This window comes from Protopterus annectens, chromosome 5.part0 (assembly GCF_019279795.1).
Source record: "Protopterus annectens isolate FY-2018-M chromosome 5.part0, PAN1.0, whole genome shotgun sequence".
Taxonomy (NCBI): Eukaryota; Metazoa; Chordata; order Ceratodontiformes; family Protopteridae; genus Protopterus; species Protopterus annectens.
The window spans coordinates 786,655,765-786,673,010 of NC_056735.1; the positions used below are offsets into that span (position 1 = coordinate 786,655,765).

The 17,246-nt window shown below is 40.7% G+C and overlaps 1 protein-coding gene across 2 annotated transcripts in view; it reads right to left on the reverse strand.

The window, feature by feature from the left end:
* The window catches only part of WDR73 (WD repeat domain 73), a 400,526-nt gene that overhangs the window by 327,929 nt on the left and 55,351 nt on the right, over nucleotides 1-17,246 (reverse strand). For both annotated transcript variants that reach the window (XM_044072627.1, XM_044072626.1), the window contains exon 2: nucleotides 6,659-6,726. In XM_044072627.1, coding sequence (XP_043928562.1) covers nucleotides 6,659-6,726 — 68 coding nt within the window. The remainder of the gene's footprint in view (nucleotides 1-6,658; nucleotides 6,727-17,246) is intronic.

The following is a 17,246-nucleotide window of genomic DNA, read 5'->3' on the forward strand; positions in this document are numbered from 1 at the left end:
TGAAGAACATCACTGCCTCAAGCTGAATACCAAAAATGCATCATCCCCCCCTTTGGGGAGAGTGACATCCCCACAAATGATCCCATTAATAACAACGTCCTAAGCACTCAGGTTGATAGCAACCTGACTTCTGACAACCATGTTGCTTCCGTTGTACGGAAAGCCTTCTACATGGCCCACCTCATAAGTAAGGATATCTGATCCAGGGACAAGGAGGTCATAAAATCTCTGTATTCTTCCCTTATAAGGGCCATTATTGAGTACAACGGCCCTTTCAGAATGTACCTCGCAAAGCATATGCAGCAGTTGGAGAGACCACAGAGATTTCTCACCATGAGAATCCAGAGCCTCAAACATCTACCATACACAGATAGGCTAAAAGCCCTATCCTTCTACTCGGTTTCATACAGACTCCTCAGAGGTGACCTCTGTCTGGCATACAAGGCAATCACGGACCCCACCTTGATGAGACTGCTGCATATCTGCAAGTCAAACTTGACTCGAGTAACCCACATACGCGGCCTCAACCTGGTCTGTGACATCAACACGACTTGTTGGCGGGGCAGATTTGTGTCCCAGAGACTCCCCCATCTACAGAATAGATTCCCTCTCTATATCAAGCAGAGCACCTCTTTACCTCTTTTTAAGCGCAACCTGGATGACTGGATGGGAAACAGAAAATATAGACATGGGATTCCAGCCATGTCCCTGCTGGACAGAGGCAACGGGTGCTGTTATGTCTAAACATGGGCTAAACTCTTGACTAGGCTTATAAGGGCCTCACGGCCCATAGCTTAGTAACTTCCTATGATAGATGCATATTAAAAAAAAACACAAGAGTATTGAATTAAGTGTAAGGTGCACATAGTAATGCTGCAGGACACACATTTGGATAGAAGTGAGCATGTGAATTTGAATAAGACAGGATTTCAAGGTTAGCATTCAGCAGAATATCAAGGTCAAAGGAAAAGGGGACTTGCATTGGTCAGAATTGATTAGGGCATTACCCCAGTAAAGAAATTCAAATAAATAAATGCATATGTACATACATACTGATTGCTAGAGGGGCTCCAACAGTGATAGAAGGAAAAAAAATAAATAACTGTTTCTTTGTGGTCCTAAGGGTTATTGACAGAGGAGAAGGAGAATGTTGGCATTCACTCAAATTCTACTTAAAATTGCTATTATGGAATTTGAAAACTGTAGGAACCTTTAATTTTAGTTAACGCAGGTATACTGATAATAGCATTAACTGAAGGGCAACTAAGGAATAAAAGGATTTTTGGGATAAAGGGACATCTACGAGTTTGGTTTATTTAGCTATATGCACTGCATGTTTGAGGTATTACACTGGTAGAAGTAAGCAGTATGAATAATGCTGTGGCAAAGCAAAGAATGTGCTAACTTTAAGAACATTTTTTTTGGTTATTAAAAAATATGAAATGGACAGCCAAGAGGAGATTTTAATAACTACATAGAATTTTATAGCAGTTTTAAGTTAATAATAATGCTCCCATCAGGCTTAAATGAAACAATTTTATACATAAAAACTGTAGGTAGAAAGAATACTGCAGACACTTAAGTTCAAAACTCCCAGTTGAGGAAGAACCAACCCGAGGCTGTGGATTCCTTTTAAAATACAACTTTATTTCTTCAACATGCAACAAGCAGACGAATGCAGTCAAATTAAGCAGTTCAGTTCTTAAAAAGTAATTTAGCAATCAGCAAAACTCACAAGTGTAATCACTCCATTTCTTTTCCATTGAGCGCTTTCGTTAGTTAGACTATACGTAATCGAACTTCATCAGAATGGTTTTAAGTAAAGTATTGTAATTTCTTACATTTATATTGTCTGAGATTGTAACAGAGGAGGGAGGGTGTGTACTTTGAAGGAATGTGTTGTGTTGACACCTCCTATCTACTCCATGTCCGCATACAAATGTTATAAAAAAGTTACAGGGGAGCAAGTAACAACTGCATTCCAGGAAGTTGACCTAACATTAGTCAGGCTACTACAGGAAGGATACATTTCTACCAAGGAATTCATACACATGCAAGCCAGCCACCCCCACCTAGGAAAGCTGTTTGGGATCCCCAACATCCACAAGAATGCTCAGAATCCCCCTTCAGGCACATCATCTCGTCCAGGTAAACCAAAACAGAAGATGCAAAAACCAAACGGCTGCAGGTACACTGAGGTGCCCAAAACACACAACAACAGCAAAAGTAAATTAAGGCACCAAAGTTACACACTGGAAATCAGTCACTGTACTTTATTGCAGAAGACAAACGGTAAGCGCTTTCACAACTTAATGTTGCTTCATCAGATGTCTGATGAAGCAACATTAAGTTGTGAAAGCGCTTACCGTTTGTCTTCTGCAATAAAGTACAGTGACTGATTTCCAGTGTGTAACTTTGGTGCCTTAAACCAAAACAGAGTTCATCTCCGAACTGCTTGACAGTATTTTTAATCCCATCACCCAAAAGGCAGAATTCTACCTGAAGGACTCCTAGCTATTCTTGAACGAGCTTTCCAAGTACAAAGTCACAGGCCAGAACCAAACTCTAGTCACCCTGGATGTTGTGGCCCTGTACACAAACATCCCACATAAGGAACGCACTGAGCTAGTCAGTAGTATTTTGAGGAAACACACCAGGCTAAGAAGAAAAAGGATTAAGGGACTTATGGAACTCACCTCCCTGGTGCTCAACACCAACTTTTTTGAGTTCCAAAAGGACATCTAGCATCAGACACGAGGGTAGCCATGGACGCAAAAATGGTCCCAGCCTATGCTAATCTCATGCTCAGTTCCTGGGAAGACCAAACACTCACTCACAAAGGATTTGAAAAAGTATGGCTATACAAAAGATACACAGATGATATCTTTTTCATCTGGGAGGGCACCCACACAGAACTGGACTTTTTTCTTCAGAAAATAGATTCCAGCATACAGTTCTTGAAGTTAACCCTGTCTGGCAAGGTCACAGAGATTCATTTCTTGGATCTCATAATTTCCATAGACACTGAAAAGAAAAACCTTTAGCTCCAACCTGTATAGAAACGAAACATTCAGAAACAACTACCTTGACTACCAAAGTTAGCACCCTCCCTTCATGAAAATGAACATCATTAAGGGACAGTGCATTAGAATTAGCTGAATTACCAGCAATGGCCAGGCCTTTCTCAAAGAATGTTCACAGTTATTCCTAGAGAGGCACTATCCAGACCACATCATAAATTCCCAAATTCAATCTGTAGTCCAAAACAGGGACACGAGTACCCAACCATTCTTCGAATGGGCTCACAATAGCACCCTCCCAACCTCCAGAAAGCACATCAAGATTCCCAATCCCAATTTCTGCGTATGCAACCACAGTCATGAAAATCCTTAGCAAACACTGGGGGATCATTGAAATTACCCCTTACTAGGGACAGCACCCTTGTTCAGCTACAAAAGGTCATGCAATCTGAAACACACCTTTGAAATCACCACACAGATTGGGCAGACCCCCTCCACACCCCCAGGCATGAGCCAATGCAGGCACTGCAACTGGTGTGAAAAGGTACTGACCACAGACATAGTGGTCCTGAAAACCCCAAAGCACCGAATCCAAATCCGTGCCACTGTAATTGTCAATCTACTAATGTAGTGTACAAAGGTATTTGCTAAACACTGTGATGCCCATTACATAGGGAAAACAACAAGAAAATTTAAGGACAGGATCAGGGAACACTTTCAGGCCATAAGATAACAAGATGAGAGAAATGCTCTAGCCAAACATAGCAGGGCCTGGACCACACACACAGACTACAGATTTGCTGCCACTGAATAGGTGGAGTTCTCAATCCAATACTGGAAATTAAAGACTTAAAATGACATATATTGCTCCATGCAGACAAAGAGCTAGGGCTTAATGGCCACATTAGAATTAAAAGTATGCTGAGATGGATTAGATAAGAGGTGTCAACACAACACATTCCTTTAAGGTACACACCCTCCCCAGTTATAATCCCAGACAATATAAATGTAAGAAATTACAGTACATTACTTAAAACCACTCTGATGAAGTTTGAATGTGTATAGTCTAACAAATGAAAGCGCTCAATGGAAAAGAAATGGACTGATCACATCTGTAAGCTTTGCTGATTGCTATATTACTTTTTAAGAACTGAACTGCTTGATTTGATTGCACTCCTGCTTGCTGCATATTGAAGAAATAAAGCTGTATTTAAAAGGAATCCATGGCCTTAGGTTGGTTCTTCCTCAAATGGAAGTTTTGAAGTTCTTAAATTAAACTATTAAGTATTTTCATTAACTGGTTACTATTTTTCAGCGAGTAATATTACTAGACAATTTGAATTTTGTGATGTCAGTATTTATATTTAAAAGGGAGAGAAGATGGCTGAACTTTATTCCTGAAGAAGTTTAGGTAAATAAAGCTGAATGAAAGTTCTCAAATTTATTGTGGCTTCTTTGGCATTCCCTTGAGTCTGCAGTGGTAAGTTAATGGGGAGGAAATCCAACAGCCAAAACACAGCTGTGGTTTATGGTGGGAAATGAGGATACGATCTTTTATAACAATTACTAATTTTTATAACAATCACTGACAATTAAAAGTCAATGACAAATTGTATTTCAACATTGAAATATATAATCTAATACATCTGAACAAATAAAAATGCATTCAAGTATAGTCAGGGATACCCACCACCCAAATAAGATTCACATTAAAGAGACATAGTGCAAATTTATGAACAATGTTTTTTTTAGGAACGCACCCATTCCTCTTGGAGATTAGTATGTTATGGAGATAAGTCACCAAGATTAACTTTAACGTGGCTAAAACTCTTGCATATATGTGTTGTTAAATATAGACAGACACACACACACACACACACACACACACACACACACACACACACACACACACACACACACACACACACACACACACAAATAATTTCCTGGAAAGGATAATACCACCTTTCAATGCAGCAAATCTTCAGATCTTTCTTACTTTGTGACAATTCACTGCCACCAACCAGAAAGTGTGGCTTACTGTCCCACTCTAACAAATCTTCTCGCTATATCTTAATACCTTATGGCAATACTGCTAAGTGGTCTTTCTCTCCATCTCTATCTTTGAAAGGTGGATGCCAACCATTAACACCGCTTCAATACAATTACCCTGACCTGCATTAAGCCACCAGTCACAAGCTTTTGGATTTGAATATTTTTTTATTTATTTAAATTAGGCAACTCAGATCAATAATTAACTATACATACCGATAGCTGAATTCATAGAAAAATAGAACATATGTTCTAAAATGGACAGGTGACATTCAGAAAGCACTGACCAATTATCTGGCTTTTTCTTATACTAACTCTAGCTAAAGAATTAAAAGAATGAATCCAATACTACATAGAACGAGCAATCATATAAGCATACAATGTAAATGGAAACATTCATTAATGTAGGGCAAGCAGACTGTCCTTCAGGCACTATTTCAGCCACTAACTGAATAAATGTGTCTGCTGGGTTAGATTCTGCAGGGATACTCATTCCACTGTAACTCTGGAGGACTGTCTTTGAATGAGTCAACACTGGAAAATTCGACATTGTCACAGTCTCATTTCAACAACCCTCCTTCCTGCATCACGTCAAAGAGGTTCCTGCCTCCTCTCCTGTCAAGCAAAATTTGAACCTAAACCGATTCAAGTTCCCAGTTAAACGATGTAATACATGAAGTGACATGAAACACCAGTTGTCCATTCATTTTATTAAATGTAACTAAGAATCCTCATTTGAAGAAAACAGAACTGTATTTACTTTGGACCATACTCGCAACAGCTAGAAAATGTATAACTAGGAAATGGAACTCCAACACAGTGCCCACCATGGAGGAATTTCTCTGTTTACTAAAGAAGTCTGCATTAATGGAGATCAAAACTAAAGAGTTAAGGATCCATCCTAAGCCATTAGTTAAGAATCCGTGGAGGAAATTTCTGACTTTGACTGACACTTTGCAACTGGAATCTGACTCTTCCTGATAATCTATGTATTAAGTTTATTATCTAATTTGATCTACTATTATCTTAATCTTTTATTGTCAGGCTAAATGTAAATATTGTATATAGGTAAGCAATTTCTGTTTAAATTGTAAACAATTCTTCACTATGTTATATGTTTAAAATAAAAAAAATTCTGAGTAAAAAAAAAAAAAAAAAAGAAAAAAAGAAACACCGGTTGCCAAGTCCTGATAACGTGCGTGTGGGTGTGTCCCGCTACAAAGGCATTTACAGTGCAACACTTACAATTTATGTACACTTCCTTTACAGTGGCTTTACAAAAAACAACTACATATTTTTGTACCTTTTTCACCATTTCACAAACTTGATACATCTTCACTGAAAAAATGTGCATATTTTCAGCTTCTCATATTTTACAACTTTGCTGCATTTTTAATAAAATGCAATTGCAGGTTTTACACAGCTTTTAAAACATTATTTTGAATACTGCTGCAAGCCTTTCAGAAAGTCCAGTTATTGTTTGCTACAGCTAATAAAACAGTACACATCTTAGTAACAGCTGATGAAACTCTACTCTCAAACTGGTAAGCAAATAGATATTGTACAACTTGAGAAAGAATTCTTACTTTTTTCATCAGTCCATTCAATAACTTGAGTTGCATGTTGTAGTTCATATATGTGAAGATCATTATACCTGTCAAACAAATAAAGGAATGACTGTTATTTCCCTGCAAAGTTACTGTTCCCCATAAGGAAACAGTCCACTACTTAACATTAAGCCTTGAATTGTCTTAGATAGTTCTTACCATCTCTTTACAATACATGTGCAATACATGTTGGTTTTAGTTTCTATGCTTTTGTTTTTTTTCCATGACATTCAGTGTTCAGCACTGCCAACTGCAAAAAATGTGTGCATTTTTTTCTGTATGGAATCACTCTGGCTAGTTTTTCTGGGTAAGACACTTTACATCACGTTTGTGTTACAGCTTATGTTGGGATTTAATTAGCGTTTATAGCTTATGACTTGTGGGAAAACACCCTTTTCATTTTTTTTACCAATTTTTTGTCTGTTTTTTCCAAAATATAAATATAGAATACTAAGTAGAACAAGGGTAGTATGCTTACCTCTCTCCTTTCTACTACATACACTGCACTGTGAACATATTTTCCTCTCCAGATCTCAGTCATGCTATGCAAAATCACAGTATAAACAAATAATTATATTATGACCTTTAGACATATCAGTAAGCCAAAAGTGGGAAGGTAGTTATGTTCACAAGGATGGACCTGCTCATTCAGATCTGGTAATTATGACATGTACATAATTTCCTTATCCCATATGAGCAGATACAGTCTTGTCTATGGCAGGACAGAGTCCCAAGCTCATACTACTGAGTGGTTTCCAAAGAAATACCTATATCAAGAGATTACATTCATCCTGTGGAATATTGCAAAAGTGCTCACTGGAGACAGGTAGCTTCTGCTCCTGTATATATATATATATATATATATATATTTATATATATATATATATATAATATATATATATATATATATATTTATATAATCCAAGCCTAAAAAAAATAAATAAATAAATAAAAAATAAAAAGCTCCAGATTAATGCATTCCAACAAAAAAAACCCCAAAAAACTAAGCTTTAGATCAGGGGGTGACCAACCTTTTAGCTTGCCGGGGCCACAATGAGTGAACGGAAATTGTTTTGGGGATGCATATAAAATATATCATACAGTTGACTCTTTCACTGCTGCGACCGACCAAAGTCTACCTCCTGGCTATACTGTAGGTGCATTCGAACAATGAATAAAAGTAATAAATGCCTAATATTTGCCTTAAAATTCTAATTCTCATTATAATTCTTAGTCTAAAACAGTTAACTTTAACATCTACCCATGTATGGTGAATAATCTTTGTTGTTCCACCTTGGTGGTGATGTGGAAAGATGCTTAAACTCTCTCCTCATGTCTTTGAAGAAGACAAGATTCTGACATAAAGCAGCATTTTATATTCACCTTAAATACTGTGATAAAATAATTGGCTTCAGTATTTGGTTAGTAAATTGGTGTCATTCAAATGGATCCAGTGTGTCTCTGTGGGTCAAAATGTTCAGCGGACTTTTGACAAGTCTAGCCTGCATGTCACTCGTCATTTTTCATGTACTGGCTAAAAATCTTGGTATCTCCATAGTGTCTGTTTTAGGTCAAATTCACCCGATAACATCCCAACATAACAAATTCCAGTCCTGACAATATCTAGGTAGCACTGCTGAATGCCAGAAGAGTCAGTAGCACAATGCCTAAACTTGAAGCCAGACTTGTTAAACAGGATATTATCCAGTGATAACAGGTTCCCATGCTACGCTCATCCATGCTGCACAGTCCTGTTTCTATTTACTATGTCTATGTTATTGTGCCTCTTTTCATAAAACTTGCATCAGACCAACATAGTTTACATACTTATTGTTAAACAAATTCTACATTTTAATCATTTCCAACAAGCAACCCACAAAATACAGCTAGGAACAGAAAATATAGCCACTGAAATGGCAGTTCACATTTAATAATAAAAAAAAAAATCATGAGACCTTCTAGGTATATAAAGTCACACACTAGCCTACAGCAGAACATCTGTACATATTAGTAATCAATATCTCTAAACTCTTGTAGCATGCTTTACTATGGAATCCATCTCACCTGTGTATCCACCACAATTCTATTTACCCAGAATGACATCTTTAAGTTGATAAACTTGAAAGCTGTGACACGTGTCAAGTCAGGGAATTTAAGAGCAAAAGCGATGCATTAAAATAGGAAAGAATCCATATACTTCTGGCAGTTCAAACCATCCTAGCATTTACCTGCAAAAAGCACCTGGAGACCCCCCCCACTTCCAGTAGCCAATGTACCATAGTAACCAATGTTACACCGAAAAATGTGTTGCCACTAACAACTAACACACAATTCAGCATGATATGCTGACATATTTTACTAAAAACTTCAATATAATCCTATAAACCAGTTCTTTACTCCTTCTTCACCCCAAGCTGCAACCACAAGAGACACATTAAAAAGCACTGTTTTGCCTTTAAATAATAATTTATCAAATTAATTGAAATAGGACATGGTATTTAACAATATACTAATCTTATAAAAATTCACTGTTCTAATTAGAATTCTGAATTACAGTTACACCAGTTATTTTAAAATTGCTTATGTAGGGTATAATAGTATAACAGCCTACCAGACATTTGAAGCTTCAGTTTATCAAAATGAAAGTATTGAATTTGCTAACAATTTTAGTGAAGTCTGTCTGCAAGAAAATAGCTAAAAAATCATATCACCACAAACACATATGTACAATGTCCATAAAGTTTAGAAAATCCTCATCATTTGTAGATCATGACTATAGGTTTATACTCAATACAAAAAGGACATTTATGTAAGTCTGACCACTAATACGATTTACCCACTTATTTTTCACTGTTACACTGGGTACACTCATACCTCTCAGCCTCATAGAGCACAAAATCTGGACAAAGCCATAACAAATAAATGTGGGACAAAAGCCCAAAAATAGGGACAGTTTTTAAATATTGTTATTACAGACTTAGAAAGTTTATAGAATAACAGGTTTTGCATTAGCATACATTTTTCTGAAGGGTATGAATTCTGAAACTCAAATTTTCTAACTTCAGTCTTTAATAATTTGCCACTAGTATGCCAGAAAAAAATAAGTTATGTACCTACTATAACGTTCCATGTTAGTTGTCTTCCCAACCAGCAAAAAAGAAGGCGAGATGATCAGAGCCGATCCATGGCTCCGACTTGGCCATCTTCAATACCTCGACAGCTGTTTACTGGCTCGAGGCTATCCCTTATTCCATAATGCCTAGTGATAGCTACCCAGATCTCGTTTGAAATAGCTAACTCCAGACATAACAAGAGAATAAAATAGTCAAAAGAACTGATTGACTTATACCTCCCATATCCTCTAAATCAATAGAGGGAAACAAAGAATACTCAGCCAATGAAAAAGGACTCCTCTCGATCCACTAGGACAGGGGGACGGAGGACAGGATGCAAGAAAGAAGGTGAGATGAAGACAAATACCATGGAACGTTATGGTAGGTACATAACTTCTTTATGTTAAGTTGTCTATCTCGCCTTCATTCTTGCTGGTTGGGACAGCATCCCTAGCACCTAAAATCCTGGGTGGCTCAGTGGAACAGACACTTTAGAACAGTGGAACCGAAATCAGCTCTGCTCCGGAGACCATATCCACCTTGTAATGAGAAATAAAGGTATGAGGATTTGCCCACGTAGCAGCTGCACATATGGAATCCATGGGCAACCTAGACTGGAAAGCTACAAAGGTGGCCAATGCCCTAGTAGAATGACCTTTCGGTTTAGATGGTAATTCCTTATCCCGTAACCGATAAATAAATGAAATAGTATGGGATAGCCATCTGGATAAAGTAACCTTGGAAACTGGGAGACCTTGTTTGTTTAAGCCATAAGATAGAAACATTTGGTCTGATTTTCTTATTTCTTTAGTTCTATGAAGGTAAAAATGCAATGGCCTGTGTACGTCCAACCGGTGAAGTTTGTACTCTGCCTTGTTGCTATGATTGGGGAAGAAAACGGGGAGATCTATAGATTGATTTAAATTATGTTCAGAGCAGACTTTGTGAAGAAATGAAGGATTTGTCCTTAGAGAAACTCTATCCCTAAGAAAAACCAGATAAGGGGGACGGACACATAGTGCCTGTAGTTCTGAGACTCGTCTGGCTGAAGTAATAGCAACCAGAAAGAGTGTTTTCCAAGACAGAAATTTGATGGAGCATGATGCCGCTGGTTCAAAAGGAGGCAAAATTAAGGATGTTAGGACTAGATTAAGGTCCCAGGGAGGAGGGGGGTCTCTCACTGGAGGTCTAAGAAGAGATGTCCCTCTCAAAAAGGCTTTACAGAGCTTGTGAGACATGATGCTTAAATTCTGTAACCTGATGTTAAAATTAGAAATGGCTGCTAATTGCACCCTAATGGTAGCGGAAGCGGCTCCAGAGTGAAACAGTTGTGCTAGGAACTCTATGATCTCATGGACTGGGGCTGAGAAGGGATCCACATTCCTAGACTCAGCCCAATAAGAAAAACATTTCCATTTGCTAGCATAAATCTCACGAACTGTTGGGGAAATGGTAGGGAGCCTGGCTAGGGTTGAAGTGGAGCAACTAAGTTGTGAGCTGGAGAGTCTGAAGGGACTGATGCAACCCGCCTGATTGACGAACCAGTAAATCTGGAATCGGGTCCAGAGTCCAGGGCTGATCGAGAAGATAGAGGTATAGGAATGGAACCAAATCTGTAGAGGCCAGTGGGGGCAATGAGGATCATTTTGCAACCCAATGACTTTGTTTTCTGTATGAGTTTTAGTATAAGGGGAAAGGGAGGAAATGGAGTCCCTGAGGCCAATCATGGACTAGAGCGTCCCTGGGTACGTGACCTTGGAGCGGAAGGAGGGAGAAGTAGTTTCTGCATTTGCTGTTGAATGGGGTGGCAAAAAGATCCCAGCAAGGCTGTCCCCATTTGCGGAAGATCAGGTCCGCAACTTCCTTATTCAGAGACCACTCGTGAGGCATGAGGATAGCTCTGCTGAGCCTGTCCGCTATGACATTGGATCTCCCAGGGATGTACGCCACAATTAGAAAACATTGGGTGGAAATCGCCCACTGCCACAGTCTGAGTGCTTCTCGACACAAGGGGTAAGATTTGGTCCCGCCCTGTTTGCTGATGTACCCCACTACTGACATATTGTCTGTTTGGATCACAATGGTCCTGGAAGGAAGAGAGTCTTAAAGGGCTTGTAATGCTAGAAGCACGGCTCTCATCTCCAGGACATTTATGTGCAGATGGTACTCATGAGGTTGCCAAGTGTCTTGGACTGTCCTGCCCAGATAATGCCCCGCCCACCCTATCAGGGAGGCATCTGTGGTCACTGTGGCTAGCGGAGGGGGCTGAATGAAGGGTCTGCCCTGAGTCGCTAGTGGGGAGACCATCCACCAGGAAAGTGCCTTTTGCATGCTTCTGTAATCATGATCATGTGAGACATGGGTAGCTCTTGGAAAGACCACTGTGTGAAAAGAAGCATGCCAGTGGAAGAAGGAGGATGGTGGCTGCCATGGAGCCTAGAGTTTGAAGGACATATTTGACTTGTATCTTCTTGCTCTGCATTAGAACTAGCACTTGTTAATGAATAGTGGACACTCTTTCCAGTGGTAATCTTGGATACATTTCCTTTGGGTTTAATTCTGCTCCTATGTAAGTGATAGACTGAGAGGGCAACAAGGCAGATTTTTTGAAATTTATGGTAATACCTAGCTGGGTGCAAAAAGTGATTGTGTAATCCCGTGCTTGTATGAGTTGATGCCTGGTGGTAGCAGTGAGTAGCCAGTCGTCTAAATATGGAAACACCTGGAATCCTTGAAGTCTCAGGTGAGCCATAACCACTGCCATACATTTTGTGAACACTCTGAGGGCTGTGTTGAGACCAAAGGGCAGAGCCCTGAACTGGTAATGACTTGCCCCCACCCGAAAGCGAAGAAATCTCCTGAACGTCTGTCCATCATGATATGGTAGTACACATCCTGAAGGTCTATTGAGCACATCCAATTGTCCTGACCCAGAAAGGGTAGAATGGACTGTAGCGTGACCATCCGAAACTTTGCTCTTTGTACAGATCTGTTTAATCTGCTGAGATCCAGAATGGGTCTCCAGTCCCCTGACTTTTTTTGGTACTAAAAAGAACCTTGAGTAAATTCCGAATCCGAGCTGGTCTGTGGGGACCTCTTGGATGGCTCTTTTTCTTAGCAGTTTTGAAACTTCTATAACTGCTTGCTCCCTCAGATTGGGTGGAACATCTGGAAGGGCCTTCTTTGACTGTAAGGGGGTTTGATGGAACAGAATTTTGTAGCCTCCGGATATAATGGACAGTACCCATCTTTCTTTTGTTAAATTTTGCCAGGCTTTTGGGTACAGCGAAAGTCTTCCTCCGACTGCCTCCAGAGGTGAGCAGCCGGGCAACCCTTCAGGGATGCTGGAAGGGCTTGTCAGAGAAGGATTCTTTGTTGCCCTGGTTCTGCGGACCCCCTCTGCCACGAGGGCGGCATCTATTATTGTTGTTTCCCCCTCTGCCTCTGGAGGAAAAATCACTACGAATGTCAGGCAAGGCTCCCTGAGATTTGCGGAACCACATCTTCCCATTCTTCTGACCCTTGGGGAAGGGTCTTGAGGGAGTGGAAAAATGGACTCCCATGGCAGAGAGAGTCTTGCCTTCTTGCTCACACCTAGTCAAAGTGTCTTTCACCTGTGGCCCAAACAGAAAGGAAAAAAAAATGAGTTAGCCAGCAACAAGTGAGCTGTGAGAAATAATAAGGTTTATTATTCAAACTTCATAAAGACTTTGAAGTCTTTATGAAGTTTGAATATTTCTCACATTTCATTTTATATGCTATTTGCGTGGCAACTTCCTACCTCGTGGGGAATTTTATTTTCCAAACAGAAAGGAGCCATCAAAGGGGTGTTGGTGGAAAGGGTTCATAAAATTACACAGCCGCATCCAAGCATGCCTCCGGGGGGGCAGCAGTGTCGTGGGGCTCTACTGGCTCCATCAGAGCATAGGAAATGAGCCTCATGGAGGAGTTGACTAAGTTACTTTAGCATGAACTCCCTCAGCTGTAGGATCTTGAAGGGTATCTCCTAGCTATTTTAGGAGATCCCTCTGAAGACAAGTAAAATGACATAAGTAGTTCAGGGACCTCATGGAGATGGTCGCTGAAGCAAACATTTGCTTTCTGTATCTGTCCAATGGCATCAGCGAGCACACCCTTAGAAAGAAACTGCTTATCCTGGGGGCTGTAATGAACTTATTTGGTCTTCGACCAAGTCTTTCAAGACATGAGTGGATCGAAAGGTGGAGAAACCCACAAGGTGGAAGATCGGGAACTGAAGGCATCCAGGAATACGGACTCATCCTTGATAAGGGCTAGGGGAGTCCAGTTCCCCCTCAGCCTAAGCATTTCAAGGATGTCCACGAATGAAACATCTTCAGAGGGGGATCTCGGGGACCCTTCTGAATCATCTAAGTCCATATCAGAAGTGACAGACTCCGGGGAGTCAATGTGCTTCCCCTTGCACTTTTTCTTCCAAGAAGTCTCCTCTGAGAGATCAGGAGAGGCCTCAGAAGAAGAGGAAACACTCAATGGGTTGTCCTGGACCATCGGTTCCCTACGCTTGGGGTCTGGAGGAGGAGCAGAGATTGGCACAGACACTATAGGGGGTGGAGCGGTAGTGGAGCTGACTCAGGAGACAGCACGCTCTGCATGACCTCAAAGCTTTGAAGAAACAGGAATCTTTCTCCGCACCAAGGGGGACGGCTCTGAGGCAGATGTTGGAGCCGAGCTCACCTGCACCAAAGCTCCGAGAGGGAAAACAGGGTCGGACAAGGGTCACCAGATTCCTCGATCGAGGAAGTATGAGGTAATCGGAGCAGAGGTCAGAACTACCTGTTGAGGAGGGCTGGACAGTAATTTAGCTAGTGCCTGCGACTTTATCAACCTACTGTCGTGATCCGACAGCCTAGAGGACCGAGAGGATTGAGAGGACGCACTGACCCCTGGGAAGGGACCTTAGCCTCTTGTGGAGTCCTGCTGTTGCTGAACAGCACAGTAACAGCCAACTTAAGTGGTGCCCATCTCCAGAACACATTTTCTGACAGCATGAGTCACTGTGGAGAGTTTTGTGATCTCTGTTGGTCACCTCTTTCCCCAGTAATAGTATCATCAGCCATGTCTGCTGATTTGTACATCTTCAAGTAATATCAGCCCAGTAGGAAAAGGACTTGTAAAAGCTATGGATATATTCAGCTTGAATGTCAGGACTCACAAACAATATGAGACAAAATTCCAGACACTTTGAAAATCCGTACAGTAGACAGGTATATTAATTCAGTAATTCACTACAACACTCTCTCTCTGTTCACTACATCATTCATTGGGGTTCTTTGAAGGCTGCATGGAGAGAGATGATTAAAATTAGGAGTGAAAGCAGATCCTTCATGTACATTATGACGACTGGGGAGAGATGAGCGAAGGTTGCCAGCCTAGTCAAATAGAATTTATACATAATTCTATCAACTGTATAAATAAATGTAAACCAAGATAAGTCAAATCAAATGTTTTTTTTAAGTTGAAAATATCTAGTTTATTACCAGAATGTAGATATGGAATGTGTTTTATTGCTCTGGTTTCTGCTAGAATGTATATGTGAAATGCCTTCTACTGTGCCGAGTTGCTGAAGGCAATCCAGCCGTGAATCAAACAGGAGAACTTTTAAACTTATTTCTCACAAGAGACTGGAAGCATTTTTTTTTTGACATCCAACTTACCAGCACTCTGCCTTATGCTCACATGTAAGTTTTATGGCGACCTCTAGCCGGGAAAAGCTGAAAGACAAACAACAATAATTGAACACCCTTTTAAGGGCCTTTTAGTAGCTGATATTATTAACTGGGTGGTGGCAGTAATTACTACCGCATAATCTGGGTAAAAGGGGCACAGTTGGAGAATCTGTGTCAGCCTTTCCCAGTATTGTCTGTGAAGTTGTATAAATGCTTATCTCAAAGTGTGTGTGTATTGTGTCAGCTACTTGGCAGGGACATAAAGCACTGGTTGGACAAAGAGGGTACTGGAGGTTTCAGCTTGCCAAGTTAGGCTGAGACCTTGACTCTATAGCTGTGCCAGTGGGGAGTTTTATTGGGGACCTGGAGAGCAAGGGAGCAACCAGCCCCAGACTGACTGTGATCTCTGTGTGCACTTAAGGAAAATTGTACTTTACTGTGTGTATTAGTTATCCGAACTGCGGTGGTGGTGCTGTGGTAGCATTGCTGCCTCACAGTAAGACGTTGTCCTGTTCGATTCTCAGCTAGAGCGTCTTCTGTGTGGAGACATGTGTGAATGGGCGTACCTTCGTTGAAGGTTGTGTGTCAGGGCCGGCAACTCTGCATGTAAAAATCTACTGCCAATCATTAGCGGACCGGAGTTCTGCTGTGGTGATCCCTAACCGGGAAAAGCCAAAAGACACAACATTAGTTATCCTTTCCTCTTCTATGAGATGACCTCTCTAGTGTTAATGGTGAGGATTGAGGCTCCTTGATTGCTGGGCCAGGGCACAGTCGTCACAAGTGTCTGACAGTGGTGGGATCTACTTCACATACTAATTGGCTTGTAGTGGTGTGGGTAGAAAGAATTCCTGTAGCTTATGTACAGTGATCTCTGAAAGTGTTTTGTACTCAAACAGCCACACAGATCACAATTGTTTTATTTCTTTTGTTAGCTTAGTGTTAGTCAGGGTGAGCGGGCAGCATGTCAGCAGAAGAGTATGGAAAGTTGACAAGGAACCAGCTGGCGGAGATATGCCAGACTAGGGGACTGGTGCATGGAAACCTGACTAAAGCATACCTGACTGCAGCCTTGGTTATAGCTGCATCAGAAAACAGCAGTCTGGAGGATAATCAGACTGACAGTGGAGATGCAATATCCTCGGAGAATGGACAGCTCAACCTTCCTGCAGTGGACTTAAAAATCCAGCTGGAGCTAAAGAAACTTGAGTTGGAGGCCAGGCATATGGAACTAGAAGCAGCAGAGAAAATGAGAAGTCCACAAGCTGAGGAAAATGAACAGCAGAGGAAGCATGAGAGGGAAATACTGACTCTTCGCCAGAGTCACGAGTCATGGAGATTAATGGGGAAGGGTGTAACCAGACCCCAGAAGCCCAAAAGGTCAGAACATTTCTTCCACAGTTTAAAAAGGGGAATAATTTTGATAGCTTCATTCATATGTTTGAGCTGGTATGTAAACAGTATGAAGTTGACCAAGGGCTCTGGGTACGGTTCCTGATCCTCTTACTCCATGGTAAAGCTGTAACTTCTTTAGCAAAAATGCATGACACTGACTGTTTTGATTATACTGTGGTAAAAAGACATTTATTAGAATGTTTTAAGCTAACACCTGAAATCTATAGGAAAAAGTTTTGTAAGCATAGATGCAAGGCAGATGAAAATGTATGTGAATACGTTGCTGAACTGAGCACTTCTTTTCATAGCTGGATGACTGGATGTCAGGTCACCACTTTTGAAGGGCTGGCAGAC